The 19,578-nt window shown below is 50.0% G+C and overlaps 1 protein-coding gene across 3 annotated transcripts; it reads right to left on the minus strand.

Annotated features, from left to right (window-relative positions):
• Positions 1 to 19,572, minus strand: syt3 (synaptotagmin III). 3 transcript variants are annotated; one of them, XM_058048486.2, is made up of 13 exons: positions 18,454 to 19,572; positions 15,181 to 15,300; positions 14,202 to 14,529; positions 11,397 to 11,792; positions 10,404 to 10,512; positions 9,599 to 9,775; positions 7,164 to 7,290; positions 4,739 to 4,957; positions 3,282 to 3,402; positions 2,379 to 2,550; positions 2,093 to 2,222; positions 499 to 592; positions 1 to 219 (listed from the first exon to the last, which is right to left on the minus strand). In XM_058048486.2, exons 3-12 carry the CDS (start codon positions 14,350 to 14,352, stop codon positions 503 to 505), a joined length of 1,692 nt encoding a protein of 563 aa, XP_057904469.1. In that variant the 5' UTR covers positions 14,353 to 14,529; positions 15,181 to 15,300; positions 18,454 to 19,572; the 3' UTR covers positions 1 to 219; positions 499 to 502. The 3 variants fall into 3 exon arrangements, with proteins under 3 accessions (XP_057904469.1, XP_057904468.1, XP_078653263.1); XM_058048485.2 differs by having other exon boundaries at positions 14,202 to 14,532; XM_078797137.1 differs by having other exon boundaries at positions 14,202 to 14,535.
• Positions 19,573 to 19,578: the final 6 nt, after the last annotated feature.

Raw genomic sequence — 19,578 nt, forward strand, 5'->3', positions numbered from 1 at the left:
TTTCTTTTTTTTTTTTGGACAGCGTCTCACGTCACGCTCCTCCTACATCAAATACTACACGCCGACTACGCACGCACAGCAAAGTGTTTGGAGCAGCTACCGCTTGAAATGCGACAAAGATGTTGTTTCGTCCTGAATGTCTGCGAGTCTCTCTTTGATGGAAAGATTTATTCACAGATGGGAGGAGAGAAAAGAAAATTCCGAAGGCGGAGACAAGACCTGAGGACAGAGGAAATAAAGAGGAATTAGTCTCCCGACTGGACGGGGGTGAGGGAGTGGTTGCATAAGGCCTTAGAGCGCCCGCATCTGACAGCTTCGTCTTCGCACACACGCTCGCTGTCGGGTCCAGCTTTTACACACTTGACCCGTTTCCTGGCGCGTTTTTGACTAGAAAGCATCTGTGGCGGCGAGCGTTTGTCCCCGAGACGCACGAGACAAAACATCGAAGATGGCAGGCTGGCGGATAAACGAGAAAAAAATAAAAGATGTCAAACTCACAGCTTTAATCGGAGTGAGGACTGTCCACCACGATGTGCGGCTTGGAGGACGGCGACGCCTCGCCCTTTGACACAAACGTTCCAATTGCTTTTTCCTGCGGAGAGAAAAGGTTTAAAAGGTGTTAGAGTATTGTCTTCTTAAAGGGGCCCCGTCCGGCTCATTTCAATCATATTGGATCCCAGTGGGTCTTTCCCTCCCCAAAAGCACAGACAGTGGTTCCATGGTTAGCATCGTTAACCCATTCAAAAAGGTCCGACTCTCACCCAAGCCAAAGACATCATGCAAATCCAATTCATTCGTCCCAAAAAGGCAAAGACGTTAACATCAAACGAGTTTGATAAATAAGGTGAGAAAGAAACGTGAATTCAAGAAATAACTCATAGCAAAACATGAAGGTGGTGTAAGTAACCTTAATGTGTTCATTATCTCTTCCGGTCATTATTTGTTTACATTTTGTTTACATCTTTTCCGCATGCAAAACTATAAAAATATTTTTTGTGCGAACATTTGGAGACTGGCGGTATAACTGTTCTACTTAGCAAAGAACTACACAGTCGACCGCTGATGACATCATCAAAATAAACTGAACATTTTGGCGTACATTTTCAACGTTAATCAAAAAAACACATGCGTACACCAGGGCGTACGCTAACCGAGCTACCCTTGTACACAAGTATGAATCGTTGCAAATGTAGGCTAGGAACCTATTAACGGTGTTCATGTTGCAAGGGGGTCATTACAGGAAGTTAGCAGCAATTTTACCACATAAATATGCAAATGCTCTCTAGTGGAAGCAGACCTGGTGGTACAACGATACATTTGTCTTTACACCGAAAACACATCACCGTTAGCTAGGTTAGCTACCTTATTTACATATCTTGTGACATAACATCGTCTCTTATGGTGGCCGGTGATGTTTCTTTGATTTGATGAAGTGGAAGTAACGGCGTTCACATTGAGTGGAATTCTACTGGAATCAAAAACGCCGACTCCACATAATGCCAGATGATTTTTAATACCGCACAGGGAACTCGTTTACTCCATGAAGTAAAACCTGTCACTTAAATGAACTGTTTACGTTCCCTCGCTATGTCCTGCTGTTTTGGTTAGCAACAGTCCCAAAGCCTCAGCGGTCGATTTGTTCAAGTGGACAACACACAGAGTCCATTAGAGGGGGGGGTCTTCTATTTGAGGAAATAAGTCATAATAATAATAATAATAATAATAAGTCAAGCAAAAAAAGGCTAAAAGGGAGCACGGCGCCACCTACAGGAGCGGAGGTGGCGGACGTACTTTGGCGAATGCTTCAATCCCCCTCCCGTGCATGCATACATGCTAATGTACCGACCCGCGTGACCCGCTGGCAGGATGTTTTATGCTAGCACAGCAGCTATGGTATATTTATGCGAACATAATGTATCTGCTGCAGGCAGCGTGAGCAATGTGGACACTTAAACAATAACCTAACCCTCCACCTTCACCCTCCTGCCAGCGAGCAGCTGCACCGGAGCTGAAAAGCCTCTGCAACGTCCTCCATCTCTGCTAGCCAAAAACACACCACGATAAAAAACGGATGTAAACACGTGTACGTTACCTCCACCAGCTGATGCCAGTGCTCTATTGGTTTGCGTGGATTGGCCAACATGGCGGCCCAGTGCTCCCTCCCCGGGCCGTCAGCGTCGCTGCCCACGCGACACATGCCGATCACCTCGTTATGGCCGATGCTGACCGGAGGAGGGCAGGGAGAGAGAGGATGAAAACCAGGCGGTGAGGCTCATTTATCAAGTTTGAGTACAGCAGCTGAGGGAGAAGCTGCATCGTTTCATCCCAACAGAAGATACAGGAGGTGGTGATGCAAGTGAACGCATCACTGTCCTCACCAGTCGTAGTCCATGACGGCGATGATGATGGACACGCTCTCGATGTTCTCGTTGGGAATGTCAAACACCAGCGCCTCGTTGTAGGTGGGATTCAGCGTGTTCTTCTTGATGGACGTCTTCCTCTTCTTCAGCCGGCGACCGTCACAGATCAGGGAGGCCTTCACGTACGGGTCTACGGGACGGACAGAGAGACGGGTTTCAGTCTGTGACACTTCAGCGGCAAGTCACCTTGGGAACGCCGGATAAAGACGGCAGGTGGAATGGCTTTCTTGTTATTCATTCAGCCGCAGGAAACACGCACCCGCCCACCCACGCCTCCATCTTTTTTCTGGCGCTCGAATTCTCAAGCGTCTGTCTCGCACTGTCGAGGTGGTGCTGGCAATCAGACGTGTGGGTCTATGATCTGGTCTATTCCGAGAGGACAACGCCGCTGCTGTCAGGGATGGCGGCGCTTTTGTTTGCCCAACAAGCCTTTAAAGCTGACGTTAAAATGTTGACTCTCGTATTCGTTGGTCTCCTGCTTGGTCAGGACTTCATCCTAGACTGGACCATCGTTACAAAACCGTCACAGCATCACCCAGTTTGTCTTTTACCTACAACCCAGTCAGGTCTTTATTTGTCCTTTATTCCTCTGTGTTAGTCCTTTACCTGAGAACCCAGTCAGGTCCATGTTAGTCCTTGTAGGTCTGCGTTAGTCCTTTACCTGAGAACCCAGTCAGGTCCATGTTAGACCTTGTAGGTCTGCGTTAGTCCTTTACCTGAGAACCCAGTCAGGTCCATGTTAGTCCTTGTAGGTCTGCGTTAGTCCTTTACCTCAGAACCCAGTCAGGTCCTTGTAGGTCTGTGTTAGTCCTTTACCTGAGAACCCAGTCAGGTCCATGTAGGTCTGTGTTAGTCCTTTACCTGAGAACCCGGTCAGGTCCATGGCTTTCAGGTTGGTGGCCTTGATGACGGTGGCCGTGAGTCTTCCGGCAGTGGGCAGGTAACACAAAGAGAAGTTGAGCTCCCCGAGGTCGGCCTTCTCCTGTGGGCGGACACAAGATGGAGGAGACTATGAATAGGGTGGAGGTAAGACCCAGAAAAGAACAGCACATGTAGCAGCAGGCGAGGAGGTGGCGGCGGGGTTCGGTGTTGTGGGGTGGGGGGTGGGGGGGTAAATGTGTCATGTGTTTGGACAGAAGGGACGTCACTGTAAATAAATCATGTCCCAATCTGTCGCCGCCCCCTGCAGGCGAGGAAAGCGTTAAGCGGAGGCGACGACGACAACCCATCCGTCTTTTCGTGCCTCTCCTCGTGCCGCCATAATGACACGCATGTCACATGACGGCGTGATCAATACTTCCTCCAAGAGGCTTTGAAGTTATTTAATAAATCAGACAAGTTGTCTCGTTGGCCTGATATGAATATTTCATTTCAATCTACTTCCTGCTCGCCTTAATGGCCTCTTTTCTTCTTCCTGCGCCTTCTGCAATGGTCTTACATGCTGGAGGTGCAATTAGCGCATTGATGAGTCCTCCAATAAGACGCATCAAAAGCTGCACAATGTTCACTCTTTACACTTCAGCATGACGGGGAGAAGTGCAGCACTCAGTCCCGCTCTGATGTTAGAATGCTGATCAATAGCCCATATGTAAATATGAAATATGAAATATGAAACGTGTCCTTTTTAAGCACCAAACTCATCCAGCAGACACCAGGAATAAAATATTATCTTCAATTTCACACTTTTAGCATTTCATCATGTAAACACTCCACTTGTACCCAACAAAGACTGGGTCCAATTAAAGCAAAACAATGCTGGGATTCATGCACCGCAGCTCCCCAGTGTTGACAGCACTTGTGCAACCCTGGCCCTGATGTTATTACCGCTAAGGCGGTAGCGCATCAGAATGTTCGAATTCATGTTCCTCTCAATGCACCACAGCTCCTCAGTGAGGACAGCACTCGTGCAACCCTGGCCCTGATGTAATTACCGCTAAGGCGGTAGCGCATCAGAATGTTCAAATTCATGTTCCTCTCAATGCACCGCAGCTCCTCAGAGCTGACAGCACTCGTTACGCCCCAGACAACGACGTTACCACCACCGAGGCGGTGTCCGTTTCCCTCAATGAACGACATCTCAGTACTGGGAGCACTCGTGCAGCCCCAGACCATGATGGAATTCCCTCAACGCACTGCATTGACGCACTACCACCACGAAGAAAGTCACAGTGTTATGTTGGAATTCATGTTTCCGTTGGAAACCACAGCTTCCCGCTGCCGGCAGCACTCGTGCTACTCACTTGTGTTGCCGTTTCGACAACAGTGGATGTGTGTCGAGTCATTTTCAGCGCGGCAAAAGGCATGGAGTGTCGTCTCACCGCAGTGCCCTCCACGATGTCCCTCCAGACCGGCTTGTCCCCGCTGCCCTCGCTGAAGTCCAGCAGGTTGTCCACCACCACCTGCCCGATCAGGTCGTGTCTGGAGAAGCGGTCAAAGTCGTACACGGAGAAGTGCAGCTTCCTGGAATGTAGCTCATTCAGCGGCACGCCGAACTGGAACGTCTCGTTGAAGACCGGGTTGAGGGTCTTTCTGTGGACCTGGTGGGGGAACAAGAACTTTGAGTCTGGCTCCAAGCGTTAAAAAAAGGAGAAGCGCTGATGGTTGTAGCACGCAGCACACACAAGGTCGCACAATTGCCTCGTTTCCAGTGAAGCTATTTATCCCTGTGACATGTTCACTGATTCTTCCTTCTTATCTTGTCGCCGCTTGGTTCCTCTCCAGCTGCTATCCCGCCGCTGAACACTTCCGCGTCACGTACTTCATCCCCAAATATCCGGCCCCCCAACTGACTGCCGGAAAGGCCCTTTAGCGAACATTTGTCATCTTGACAGTGGAACAACACCGCAAACCCCCAGGACATTTCATTAGGTACACACGCTAATGAGCGCCAAGGCAGGCCATGCAAAAGTAATGCTTGCTTGTCACTGACACACCATGCTCGATATCTCGATATTTGCCTTTTTACCAGTATTGTCAGCACTCCATTACCGATATCGATATAGCCAGCAGCTCTTCCCTCAAACTCGTTTTTACTGCGATGTCACTGAATGCATCTCATGCATGTTGTGAAATAACGCTCTCCTAGCTTAAGCTTACGTACGTTCACAAATAAGAATCCAATCTAATAATGCTAGACGCAGGTTCAATTCCACCCTCGGCCATCTCTGTGTGGAGTTTGCATGTTCTCCCCGTGCATGCGTGGGTTTTCTCCGGGTACTCCGGTTTCCTCCCACATTCCAAAAACATGCTAGGTTAATTAGCGACTCCAAATTGTCCATAGGTATGAATGTGAGTGTGAATGGTTGTTTGTCTATATGTGCCCTGTGATTGGCTGGCCACCAGTCCAGGGTGGACCCCGCCTCTTGCCTGAAGACAGCTGGGATAGGCTCCAGCATCAACAGCGAATGAATGTAATAATGCTGGCAACAATACAATCAATCAATGGCTGGAATAATGTTATAATAATATAATCAGTGAAATTATAAACTGGGCTAAGCCAGTCAGTATTAGTTAATTAGTTTTATTAGTTAATAATTCATGCAAATTGCATATTTACTATCTGCAGGCAAAACTTATCAGCACAAAAGCCGATACTCCTATGAACCGAAATCTCATTTTTATGCCGATATCGGACAATATTACCTCATCATCAGTTGATGATTGTTCATCAATGTTATTGATGAAGTCCCATATTATTGGTGAATATAAATGAGCGTGAAAAGGACAGCAGCGTGCGTCACGGAGTCTCTCAGACAGGACGGCGCGGATGAATCATGTGCCGCTTGATTAGTGGAGAGGTCGTACGTCCTTGAGAAAGATAATTAACCTTTATGCTCGGCCGCAGAGTGGAAAATTAAATTTCACCCTCTTTCCTGCGGGATGAAGAATCCAATTGAACTCATCCAAAATTTCACATCCTGGCTCCCACAAACGCCACGGGAGGACTTTTTGATTTCAGTCCTGCTCGCTGCCTCTCGCATCTGTCGTCTCCGTCTCACGCCCACCCGGGGACATCTGCTGCCTTTGCAGTGGCGCCGGTGCGTTCCAATGCAAGTACGACGTCGGTAGGGCGGCGATGGCTTGAGCGTGACGCTTTCCGAGATGCGGGAATTGGCAGCCACGTTTCTGTCAGTTCGATAGTGGTCATCAACATGTTTCGTCATCTCTGGTAAGTATACTAAGATAAGTACTTCTTGACAGAAGTACAGTACACTGCAAGTCTCACAAAACGCACAAAGACCACGTTGAAAAGCTGAGCGTAGTAAAAAGAGATCTTCACACTTCTGTACTGGGGTTTTGTATTCGCCGGAGGAATGTAAGCGTTGGATGCGCACGCCGCCCACCAGCATCTCAGTCGACTAAATCCAGCGTGAGTGGATCCGCCACTCAGGCTTATTAGAGCTTCGTGATCTCCCGTTAGCAGCCGGCGCTAACATCAGGCGGATGGAGCTGCGCTACGCGAAACCGGAGCGTGGAGAAGACACATCGACTAAACGCCCTCACATTCACACGCACGCACACACACACACACACAGGAAGTCATTGTCACCTTTTAGTCCAGGGGTGTCCAAACTTCAACAAAAGAAAAATCCATATCTTAGCTTTATGAGTGTAATGCCTAAAAATATACCTCATTAATAATCTGTTCATTTCATGTTCACAATATGCAGATGGACAACTGGCTCTGTGCAGCACATTAACCAATCCCCGGGAACATCGCAATCACAAGGACGCGGCGTCTACCTTGGTCTGGAACTTCTTCTTCCTGTCGGGCAGCAGGTAGATCTTCACGTATGGGTCGGAGAAGCCGTTGGCGTCCTTGGCGGGAAGATCCAACGCTTTGAGAATTTTCACCACCAACTGCTCCGTGCTGAGAAACACACACACATATGGAATGTGAGAAAAGTTCAAAGGTCACACATGTTTCCGCCAATACGCCTCCAGGAGCAGACGGGATCAGCCCACACGGGCACACGCACACACCTGGATGAGGAGCGTACACGAACATGAACAATCATGTGGGAGGTCTCGGGGGCAAAGATGAACCAGAATAGTGCAGTGTGTGTGTGTGTGTGTGTGTGTGTGTACGTGCACACAGAGCGGCTTATCAACAACAGGAGGTGTTCATGCGATCCGAGCAAACTGAAGCCTTCATCATTATTAGCATATAAGAAGATATTATCTACTTAGAAACATTCATCTTCTTATGTCTTTGTTGTGCAGCCACACACGCACACGCACACACACACACACACACACACACACACGTGTCGTTCCGTCTCTCACATGTCGTTTGTTATGTATTTAATTACAAGGCGGCCCCCAGGGCTTCTAATCAGGCCTCGTTAGGCCGCGTCGCCGCTTGTTAGCCGCCGTGTCAGCACTTCATTAGCCACTGGGGAGTGGGGGTGAGGGGGTGGGGCGGGGGTGCGAGGTGACGCTTCGCACGGGCTTGTCGAAACGCCACTGCGGCCGATTGGCGCACGTGCTCACCTCGCCATCACAGCCAATCAGGGAGATGAGAGGGCTGCCATCCCACGCAATTCCGGAGATGATGCACGGCCATGCGTCAGCAGGAAATGACATTTCCTGCTATTTCAGGGAATGACGTCACAGATTCCAGTTTATCCTACGGTGGATCTTGATTCAGCATATACGACCCCACACGTTTGGGGATTTTGGTCAAAATAAAAATATATATTTTTGGAGAAAAATATGAATAAAGCATAATTATTTTAAAATTTTCTTATGAAAAATGTCAAATATAAAAAATTAAGAAATAATAATTATATATTTTTTGTAATAAAATACTTTTTTAAAAGGCCCAAAGTCTGTAATAATTTATCAATAATCCGAGTAAAATGTAGAGCATTTATGTTTAAAAATAAGCCACAAATGAGTTAGCACGCAGACCTCACAGCTAGGAGACCCGAGTTCAATTCCACCCTCAGCCATCTCTGTGTGGAGTTTGAGGGAACGACGTCACAGATTCCAGTTTATCCCACGGTGGATCTTGATTCAGCATATACGACCCCACAGATTTGGGGATTTTGGTCAAAATTAAAATATATATTTTTGGAGAAAAATATGAATAAAGCATAATTATTTTTAAATTTTCTTATGAAAAATGTCAAATATAAAATAAAAAAAAATAATAATTACATATTTTTGTAATAAAATATATTTTTTGAAAGGTCCAAAGTTAATGTAGAGCATTTATGTATAAAAATAAGCCACAAATGAGTTAGTACGCAGACCTCACAGCTAGGAGGCCCGAGTTCAATTCCACCCTGGGCCATCTCCGTGTGGAGTTTACATGATCTCCCCGTGTATATAATGCATCTGTTTTCAAATGCTGCTCGTGTCTGAGCCCAGGACGCAATACAAGGACGCCAACAATGATGTCACGTCATAGGCGGGAAGCTGGGCCCTCCTGCGAGCGAGCCGCTATTCCCACGCGGACAATGTGTCAGCTTTTAACTGGCTCGCCGACACAATTGTTATTCCCGGGAGGACGACAGGAAGGAAGATTGACTTTGTTGTAGTGACGACGGACCTCCAAACAGCAGGGTCCGTCCGCGTTATCACACGTTAACAACATGCTAGCGCTCACACACATGCTGGACGTCTGGCACCAATCGGCCCCCGAGCTGTTGTGGCTAACATGATTTCTGCTCCAGCACAACAAAGCGCCAGATAATAAATCCTGATAAATGGGACACATGAATGCTTTTCGTCGGCGCCGTGGCGCTCCCTCGCTAATTCTCACTGTGTCTTGCACTTTAAAGTGACTCAGCATTTATAATTCATACGGCGGCTTTTACTTTTCGGACCATCAGCACATTGGGCCGCAGCAATGCTTCAACGTGTCGCCCCGCTGCCAGCACGCCAGCACGGATCGCCAACAGAGCAAAGCGGAATGGACGGCGGGGATCTCTCTGCCGCCGCCCCCTCCTTGGCATCTACTTCGTTTTTAAAACCACCCACTTTGGCAGCGCCACTGCATCATAGCTCCGAGCCTTTCGTGGGGCTAAATAAGGTTAGCAAAATATTGGAGACGGCAGAACAGCTGCACGCCACCCCCAACTACAACATGCTATTCGTCCTTTCGAAAGGCTTCACTTGGCGCTCGACACAACGAGTCTTCCCACAAGCAACTTAAAGAAGGTTTGGCTCACTTGAAGGCGTAGCGCACCAGGAAGCTGATCTTGCCGCAGTCGCCGCCCTGCTTGCCCTCGCCCTGGTCGCCTTTGGGGCGGTACAGCTCCGGCTTGATCTGTCCGATGCTGGTCACCTGCTCCTTCTCCTCGCCGTGGAAGTCGGGGCTGGAGAGCTGATGAGTCATGGGCTTGGGCCTGAACGCGGAATATTAAGTCGAGATGAAAAAGAAGAAGGAGAAAAGGACCACGCTCGGTGATTCAGCAGCTTCGTGAGACAGGAAGTGACAGCTCATCCGGCGCGTACCATGAGGGGCTCTTCACTATTTTTATCCACACTATGTGCACTTTACCTCAGATTATTGAAGCCTGTTTTCTTGGCATGAGCCCCCAAATGCACAAAAACACTTTTACAGTTTGCAACTAAACCATTACTTGAACCTGCTGTAAGGAAAGAAACATTGTCTTGTGAAAATGGAGACCACCAATCAATGTAAGGAACCATGTGACGTCTGCCAGCCAATCATCAGCTGGCTGGTGGAAGGCTAATGACTGTACTGATGAAAAGGCTGTGTAATAAAATAGTTATATCATTATTACAACATAGAGGGGGTGGTAGGTTGGGGTTGAGATGTAAGTAAGTGAGTTGGGCGGGGCCCACGCCAGCATCAAGTATTTGTTGTAGTAGTTTTAAGGAGCAAGGTGCTGAATAAAAAGCCTGGTCCTTGCAGTGACTGATGATGCAACAATGTGACTTATTACCCCCCCCCCAGCCCCCCAGTCACATTTCCAGTAATGAGCTGAGGTGACGGTGATGCACACTGACCTGGAGGTGACCTGCTGCTGAGACAAGGCGTTGGGCAGGTCTTTATGGGGTTGCGCGCCCCCCTCCGAGTTGGGGACATCTGGAGACGTCTGGCTCAGCTTCAGGGTTCCTAGTAGAGTTGCAAATTGCAGAAAAGGAAGAAGAAGAAGAAGAAGAAGAAGAAGGAGGAGAGGCTTTAATGACTAGCAATAAGGGATGTGGCGCCAGTGGCTGGGAGTTATTTATTGCAGGACGGAGTCATTGACGGCATTGATTTAACAGACTTAAAAGTCAGAAAGAGCAAAGCGGTGCAAATGTGAAGGAGGATGATAAACACTTTGTGTCTGCAGCAACATCGTCATCAGTGTCTGCTGACATGAAAACATCCTAAAAGCAGGCGGTGATTTGTTATCTTTTAATAGGACCAGCGGGAGCATCAACACACGCACCCCAGCCCCCGTCCCCACTCCCCACTCCCCACCGTGGTGTAGACAGCAGTGCTGCACTGGGCTGAGTATTTATAGTACTCACCCGTTGGCCACTTCATTAGGTACACACTAATGTACAATGGCTGATAGAATGAGCCGAACCCACAAACACCATTAAACACACGCATCGGGAAAATGTTGGGAATTAGAAACTCAGCAACTGCACAACAAAATGGAAGCTAGCCAGGCTAACAGGATATTAGCTAGGCTAGCAAAGGGAGTTAAATCCATATTTAAAGTCCCCAAAGGGACGCCCAGAAGAAACTTTTTTGCTTACACTTTTGTGGTCCAAATTGTTTGCGGCATAATACTGTAAAATATTCCACCTTAAGACTTTAAAACTGACATCACTGTAAATTTAAGTGTACCTAATAAATAATAATAAATAATAATTGTATTATAGTAAATATTGTGAGGTGTAGTGCAGATGTGCCTAATTTTGTGTTCATACTGCTGAAAAAAGCAATGAATTGAGATCAGCACCATGGACAGCGCTTCTCAATGCGAGCGTGTGTTTTGGTCTCACCAGCATTGTTTGGGTACGAGTCCATGTCCAGGTACGAGTGCTCCTGGGTCTCGTGTGGGCCCCCGACCACTCCCCCAGCGTCCCCCCTCTCCAGCCCCACCAGGTCAGAGAAGTGGGGGTGATGCTGCCCCTGCTGGCCGAGGGAGGGGTACAGCGAAGAGGACGAGTGGCCCTCCTTCCTCTGCAGCAGCGGGGGTAGGAAGGACGGTGCGCCGGCGCCGCCCAAACCCCCCACGCCGGCGCTCCCGGGGAGCAAGCCAGAGGTCAGGCTGAGGCCGCCGCCCTCTTTGTCTCGCCATGGCAACCAGCACAGCTTCCAGGAGACGAAGAGAGACACGGAGAGGAGGACAATGCCGCAGAAGGTGACGATGACGGACAGCAGACTGACGGAGATCTCTGCAGGCAGCAAAAACAAGAAGACATCATCAGGTAGCCTTTTTCCAAAAATTCCTATTCATTTTGGTAAGAACATCCCAAGTTGAAGTTAGCAAAGGTGGTTGTGAGTTAAAAGAAAAAACATTTTCACATCTCAAGGTCGTCTTCTCTTTCAAGATGTTCCATGGAGTTTGTCCCAGTAAAGCTGGAAGGAACCTTGTCAAGTGATGGAGAGAATTCCTATGGATTTAAGGAAGCATGTCCTTCAACTGTATCATCCCCCCCCCCCAAAGCGTCGCCGTGCTCCTCTAAAGACGCCTCATTCCTGGCTGTTTAGTCCTTTTCCCATGATGCCGCCAGGCTGGCCTCCCGCCCCTCCCCTCCAGTGAATTATTCATCGGTCTGTGTATGTCATTAATCAGCACTTGTTCCTCAGATATCACCGGCGAGGGGGTGAGGGGGGGGGGTAAGCGGAGTTTGGAGGATGATTAGTTCGTTTTGGAAGGCGTAGGAAAGGCGAGTGTGGAGGTCAGGTGAGGCGATATCAGGAATATCAGGAACAGGCGGACGCAAGGAGACAAAAGGAGGCGGCTGAGAGACAGATTGTTGCACGTGTGGAAGCGGACACGTAGCGCTGACTGGATCCATTTCTCCTTTTCATTTGGCCCGAGGAGGAAGATGAAGTCGATGCAAGCGGTGTGGCGTGCGCCAAGGAGAGACAAGCCGTGATTTAGGGCCAAGCCTGGCAGGGGGCGGAGCTTGGCCATGGGAAAGGTTCATGTATCGATCGGCGAGAAGGGAGGAAAAAAAAAACCAACACGAGCAGGCTGAGATGTAGCGGCCGACACATCAGGAAGCAGCGATAACGCTCGCTTGTGATCAAACGTGTGCCGGGCCTGTCAGGACGGACCGCTCGCCTCCATTTGTCCACGGACACGATTCTGCCAGATGATCAAAGGCCAGTGAGGGGAAGGTTGAGGCCGGGACCGCATAAACATTTTCAAGTCATTTCAACACTGCAGGCGTCGAGAAGAGATGGTTATCAACATCCAATACCAGTAGGGTAGGTTCCCAAAGTGGGGTACCCGTATGCCCTAAGGGCACACCAGTTGTCATAGAGGGTACGTGAATGAAAATGAAAATCATTCATTCATTCATTCATTTTCTACCGCTTTTTCCTCACAAGGGTCGCAGGGGTGCTGGAGCCTATCCCAGCTGTCTTAGGGCAAGAGGGGGGTACACCCTGGACTGGTGGCCAGCCAATCACAGGGCACATAAAGACAAACATTCATTTTCTACCACTTAAAACACCATTTACTGACATACGTTCCTCCAGAAAGTCATGGTTCAGGTAGCTAAAGCACGTATGGAAATACGGGTTCCCACTGGGACGTGACACCGGAGGCCTCTGACGACACTTCCTGTCAATCACTTCTTGATTCGAGCCCGCCGGGAGTCGCTGCGCGTCAAAGCCGCCCCTGCTGCTTACACAAGCCTTTCACTGGCAGCTCACGGCCATCCCGGTCCCGAGAGGCCTCCCAGTCTTCCGACACAAAGCCGTGGAACAAAGGGGGGGGGTGGACGCCTGGAACCACGGCATGACATTTCGTTACGTGCTGGTCCAAATCTCCCAAGGCATCACGCAGCCAATCCAGGCTAATCTACGCTGAGCCGCCGTGCATCTCCACGCTAATCTGCATAACGGCGCTGGAGTCGCTTCGGGGGAAGTCAAACAATGGCCGCCTACTCTGATTGGTCCCAAATGTGGAATCCATCAGCGTAAACAATCCCGAGTTGCTAGCAAGACTCTTTGGGGGCTCGTAAAAAAAGTGGAGATACGAGGATGAATATTTCATGTTTTCTGGTCTTTTCAACATTCATCTTCTCGTACCTTCAGCGTCCAATGCTAATGTTCCTAGCGTTGACGTATATAATCATAAACATCTGCTGCATTGTGCCTCCAACAAACACCATTAAGGTGCTTCTTCATAAGGATACTTCACATGTCCTTCAATACGCATCATGAATATCCATAATTACACCGAATACCCAGCAGAATGAGTCCTTTTGATTACTGAATTGCCAAGCCCCGCCTCTTTGGATTCAAACGCCAAACAGCCAATAAAAAGGAACTACGTCTCACAGCCGGCCTGGGAACACCTTGGTGTCCTCCCGGTGGAACTGGTGGAAGTGGCCAGATTCGGGGAAGCCTGAGCTTCCCTCCCACGGCCCCCGACCGGGATAAGCGGAAGAAAATGGATGGATGGACGATTCAGTACCGACACGTCAACTTTAGAGTTCAGTACCCGGGTCAGTGTGCAGTGGTTACCCTGGCAAAACCTCAACAGGTCTTTCCTTGACCTTCACCCCCAGCAGGTCTTGCAGCTACCCTTGGCGGCGGAGGAAGTCCACAGTGACAGGAAGACGTACCTGCATCCAGCTGTCTGTTGCGTCCTCTCAACAGGTAGCTGAACTCCTGGCACAGTTCGCTCTGGCTGTGTCCGCGCGGCGAGTTGAAGCAGAGCTCCTCCACCAACATCAGCGCCTTCTTGCACAGGTCTTCATCCCAGTCGCCCGACATCTTCCAATCTGCATCGCACTCTCGCCCGCACTCTCGACAATCGCAGCGCAGCCCTCGCCGCCCGTCCTCGGGAAGTGGAGCGAAGAGGCTCGGCTCACTGTGGAGGCTCGGGCTGGATCACGTGGACCGGAAGGACGGATCCATGGAGAACAGAGGGACACGCCCGACTCACTTTGCCTGCTTCTACACACACAGTTGGAGAAGAACACAACAGGAGCATGACAAAACCACCGCTGAGATGTTTGTTGTACTGGGAGGTTCTACCAGGATGTTCTATTGGGAGTTTGTGCTTAGATGTTCTTCTGGGAGATGATCTGCTCAGTTGCAGGACTGGAAATTTTTCCCTCAATCTTTTATTGGAAGACTGTAGATGCTCCACTTGCAAGTTCTGTTCTGTTGAGACATTCTATATGGATGTTCTACCAGAATATTGAGCTGAGATGTTCTCCTCCTTTGAAGGTCTCCTGTGATCTTCTAATTGAAGGTTCGGCTGAGGCCTTCTACGGGGAGGGGTGCTGTACTACACTTACTGACTTTTATTTTGAAATGCCATTGCACTCAATGCCAGCCACAGGTAGTTTTTTAGTGTAAAAGCGGTAAGAAGAGAAGGTGTGTGCTTGTGAGATAACAACACGAGAACATTTGAAGGTTCCAAAATGGAAAAGGAGCGCTGACTACAGGAGAAAATGGAGTTACACTTGTGTGTGTGTGTGTGAGGGGAAAGCCCGAGTTAACACATTTCATGATCTGTCTTAATGTCACAAAGGCTGTCGTGGACCGTGGGGTGGTGTGCGTTTTAGTGTGTAATGCCTGGAGTGTGTGTGTAACCTTTAGCATCTGGCGGTGTCGCTAAAGAGCAAACAAGCAGCTTGGTTTAGTCCCGAGGGCCTTCAGCGCCAATCAGCATGAAGGTCCTGGAAGATCTCTCCGCGAGCTCGCTGACATCACCTGGAAGAAGAAAAAGAACAGAAGCTCAGTCTAAAATAAGGACATGGAGCTAGGCGTGGGAAAAAAAAACAGCTCCATAGAATTATAATTAGTGGAGGGTTTGACGCCCTGGTGCTGCAGCTTCTCCTTTCATCCAAAAGAAACTTTAGCGGCTTTATTTTTGAACTAATTCTGTCGAAATAAAAGCGGGTCAGAACTCGATGTTCTCACAGCCTGAACGTCTCCAGCGACTGTTCGCAGGACACTTCATTAGGTACACAACACACGAGCTGGATCACAACGCGACGCAACGGTGCTGGGTGGGGCCGTGTGGGACGGTGCTAGGTGGGACAGTGATAGATGGGACGGCGCTGGGTGGGGCCATGTGGGACGGCGCTGGGTGGGGCCATGTGGGACGGCACTGGGTGGGGCCGTGTGGGACAATACTGGGTGGGGCCATGTGGGACGGTGCTGGGTTTCACATAACGGGTCATGGATTCGGTGCGCTGTTACAAGGAGATCTGGGAGAAGAAGAGTCTGGGTTTGGACCTCCATTGGACATCTGTGTGTGGAGTCTGCGTGCGAGTGCTTGTCTGTGACTGGCTGGAGACCAGTCCAGACTGGACTCTGCCTCTTGCCCAAAGTCAGCTGGCATTGGCTCCAGCACGCCCCGCGACTCCAGCGAGGACAAGTGGAATAGAAAAGGAATAAATAATGTCCAGGCCGTTGATGGGAATAAATCAAGGCTAAAACAATGGCGGGAGGTCAGCTCACCTCCCCACACGAGCAGCCACGTCTCCAAGCGTGTCGGACCGAACGAGGACTATTGATCGTGGGCCGCGTGCCATTCGGAAGAGACGTCCATCTTTTTGCATTGAGTGACAGCTCCCCGGCAAAGTGCTCTTCATGGCTTCATCCATCAATCAATCAATCAGCGCATTAGGCGTGTCTCGTTCAGATCAAGATCCAAACGAAGAAACGCTCCTGCTGGCTTGAACGGACGCTCCGTCGACAGTCACGTCAGGACATTCCGTCCGTCTAAGGGAGAAGCACTTACTGTAAGTCTATTTATCCCGCCATGACAGTGCAGTGGAATCCAAAATTGGGGGGGTGCGGAATCCAATATTGCTAACATCTAGCCCCGCCCGTGTGCTCCCCCCCATTAGGACAGTAAATCTGTCTGAGTGACTTTTCAACTAGGAGGTCTCAATCCCAGCAATGGCTGTCTGGCACAAAGAGACGCCGCCTCAAAGGCCAGCAGGATGGACCAGACGGACCAAGGGGGGGCAAAAGGAACTGTTTTGAGGGGGTGTTTCCACCACGCAGCACAATTTGGTTCACTTCAAGACAGACCAAGAACATCCCAATTGGATCAGGTGCTAGCCTGGTTTCCAGTACCCAAGTGGCCTCAAATTGGTACGGGACAGACTTGTAGTACTCTACTATTACAACATTGGTTCTGTTGCTGCCGTGTTGTGCAATACACTTGTTCATAATGGAGCATCCGATCAAAGAGCACAACGTTTTCCTCTCCACTTTCTCCGACATTCCCAGTCATTCTTAAAGTTCCAATGTGCTGAGGTTATAAATAATGACTTCATGCGGTTCTCCTGCCTCATAGTCGAGGTGTTCAAGGTCTGTCGTAAAACACGCACTCGGGTTACCGACTATGGTTGCCAGGCTGATAAAAGAGCTAACCACTTGGCCACAGTGAGCACTCACGTGCACGCGCATACAGGACACTCACCCCCCCCCCCCCTTTGTGTACACTCTACCGGCACACGCAGCAACAAAAAAAACCCTCCCACGGACTCTCCATTGACTGCCGCGCAGCTCGGGATCGATAGCCTCCGAGAGCCTCCGAGCCTCCAGCTGACTGCTAAGGTCACAATGGGAATGGACGGCGGCGAGCAAAGTCACCGTCTCATTACGCCGCTTATCATGGAGGAGACGGGGGTGGGGGGGTAAAGTGGAGACTAAAGGTTCAACGTCCAATGTCTGACAATTAATCAACAAAGAGCTCCGGCTATTATTGTTCATAACTTATGTTCCCAGCCTAGGAGCCCATAAGGAGATGAGATGTTTGTTTACATTACATTCATACAATGTATGGCGCAAGTACATCCGGCGCTACTTGACTGCCGATTGGCCATGTGCGTGTATATACTGTATTATGTAGACCTAAGAATCCAAAAACTAGTTATTGTTTTGTCAACCGGAATGTTGTGGATCAATAAGCTGATCCACAGTGAAAGCTAGCATATTGCCTCCAAGTCTTTGTTCCGGGCTAACAATCCTAATGAGTTGCGTGCTAATCCATTGGTTCTGCCTAACGGGATGTTTCATCTGTTTTCAATTGCTTCTGTCTGTCGTCCGTACCGACAGCCCTTTTCAGTCTTTAAGCCCGTTTCACGCTTGCCGTGTCAGGCGTCTGCGTCCACGTGAAACGCTTGCGTCCCTAATCAATGGACAAGGTGTCCGGCGCTCATCAGGCATAGAGGTCATGACCTTTATATGACTTCCTGTCTCAGGCCGCAGCCTGACAGGTTTAAAGAGGATGGGGGCACGGGTCGTGGGGCGACGTCTTGTGTAGGTTCTTCTTTGGGGATGGAGGCGGGGATATTAATGTCTATTGACCGGACGTTAATAGCTTCGCCGGGGCCTCAGCCTCCTGCTCGATGGCGTCTATTTAGTGTGTCCCATAATAGACGCCGGTCGTAAATAACCAGTCGTGAGAGCCGCTCTAAGCCATCTATCTCTATACGGACACGCCAGCTCACCAGCAGATCTATGTGGAGCTCCCGGACTGGTGGACCTCCACGCCAGGCTGAGGTGTTTCTGCCTGAATATTTGGTAGCTGATGGTGAAGGGGCGTGGCCGTGAGAGGTGCAAGGGAAGGGGGGGCGGTCGATTTGCCTTGTGAGCCCCCCCTCCCCCTCCACCTTGTCTGGCGGACGCTATGTCTAATAAACAAAAGTTGAATCATCATCATCATCATCATCGTCATCATCATCGGATGCTGCCAAGACGCGCACGCGCGCCCGGGAAGCAATATGGACGCCAAACATTAAACATTCATGCAAGGAGGCGCGCACACGCCGCGTGATGTGCAGCGTGCACGACGTGCACGACGTACACGAGCAGCAGCAGCGGGAAAAGGTGAGGGTTTCTTACCGTGATGTCGGGCAGAGATCCTCCCGCTTGCCGGGTCCTGGTTCCGATTCGGCTCCCCCGTCAGACGCGACGTTTAGAAAAAAGAAAGCAGCATTCCGCCGCCCCCCCTTCCCTCCCTCCCTCCCGCCAACCCTCACGCACGCGCCTCTGCCTCCATAGAGATGCTGTGTGGGGCTCGCGAAGAGAAACGATGGCGGCTCTCCTGTTTGCTGTCTTCTCCAATGTTTCTGCCTTCCTTGTCTGTTTGGCTCCTCTCTCGATCGGCGCTCCCTCCCTCCTTTCTTCCTTCCTTCCTCCTCGTTCCTCCTCCTTCCTAGTCTCCCTCTCCTGGATGCTCGCTCTCAGTTTCCCTCCCTGTGCTCGGAATACTAATTCACCGCCTCTCCTCCCTCTCTCTCCCCTCCTAAAGACACGCTGATCTATGTGAGGTGTTTCTATGCTGTGGCCCAGAGGGGAGATTCACCTAGCTGATGTTCTCCTGCTATTAGAGGTGTGATTAGCTAAGAACAACCATAAAACTCTTGCAGGGGTCCCTGGAGGTGTGAAGCTGGTGGTGGCGTTGGGGGGCCATGTCAAGGCGTCCTCAGGTGGAGGTTAGAGTCTTAGTAGACTTGTGAGGTTCCCCTGCTCCATGCTAACACATCAAGGCAGGATAACGAGGACTCGCGTGCTAGCGTTGAGCATGTTTGTTTCCCAAAATGGCGCTCCTCACGGCGGCGTTCCTGGAGAGAATCTAATTTGATTTGTTGATCAGGCAGCGAGAAAATGTAATTGGAATGTCAGCGAGATGTCCGTCTCTGTAACATACGGCATCCATCACGAGAAATCTCATCAAAGTTATCAGACAAAGTGATTAGATGGCAGAAAAGGAGGAGGTTGGAAGGGGGGGCGGGGGGCCTTGTCATCTTGCAGGGGGTGTAATCCGCCCCGGAGAGAGCGTGCGGGTTCGGGCCCGGCGCCAATGCTCGGTGGTTATGTAACGGCAGGAGAAGTCGCATGTTTGCCCCTCAAGACGCCCCTGCAGGCGGGCACGGTGCCATGATGGAGCCACATGGCCCGCACGTGCTTCTCTTGGCACAGCATGAGGTAGACCTCCATCGCCTGGTCCCACAACCCCGCCTTGAA

The sequence above is a fragment of the Doryrhamphus excisus genome, linkage group LG16 (assembly GCF_037039965.1).
Source record: "Doryrhamphus excisus strain RoL-2023G ecotype Guam linkage group LG16, RoL_Dexc_Guam_v1.1, whole genome shotgun sequence".
Taxonomy (NCBI): Eukaryota; Metazoa; Chordata; class Actinopteri; order Syngnathiformes; family Syngnathidae; genus Doryrhamphus; species Doryrhamphus excisus.

Bases quoted from the DNA above. Each gene is read 5' to 3' on its own strand.
- syt3 (XM_058048486.2), bottom strand. From the start codon at position 14,352: ATGTCGGGCGACTGGGATGAAGACCTGTGCAAGAAGGCGCTGATGTTG. The intron at 4,958-7,163 runs GTAGACGCCGCG...TTCCCCCACCAG, and splicing joins AGAAGAAGTTCCAGACCAAG to GTCCACAGAAAGACCCTCAA. The intron at 2,223-2,378 runs GTGAGGACAGTG...TCCTCCGGTCAG, and splicing joins GCCGTCATGGACTACGACTG to CATCGGCCATAACGAGGTGA.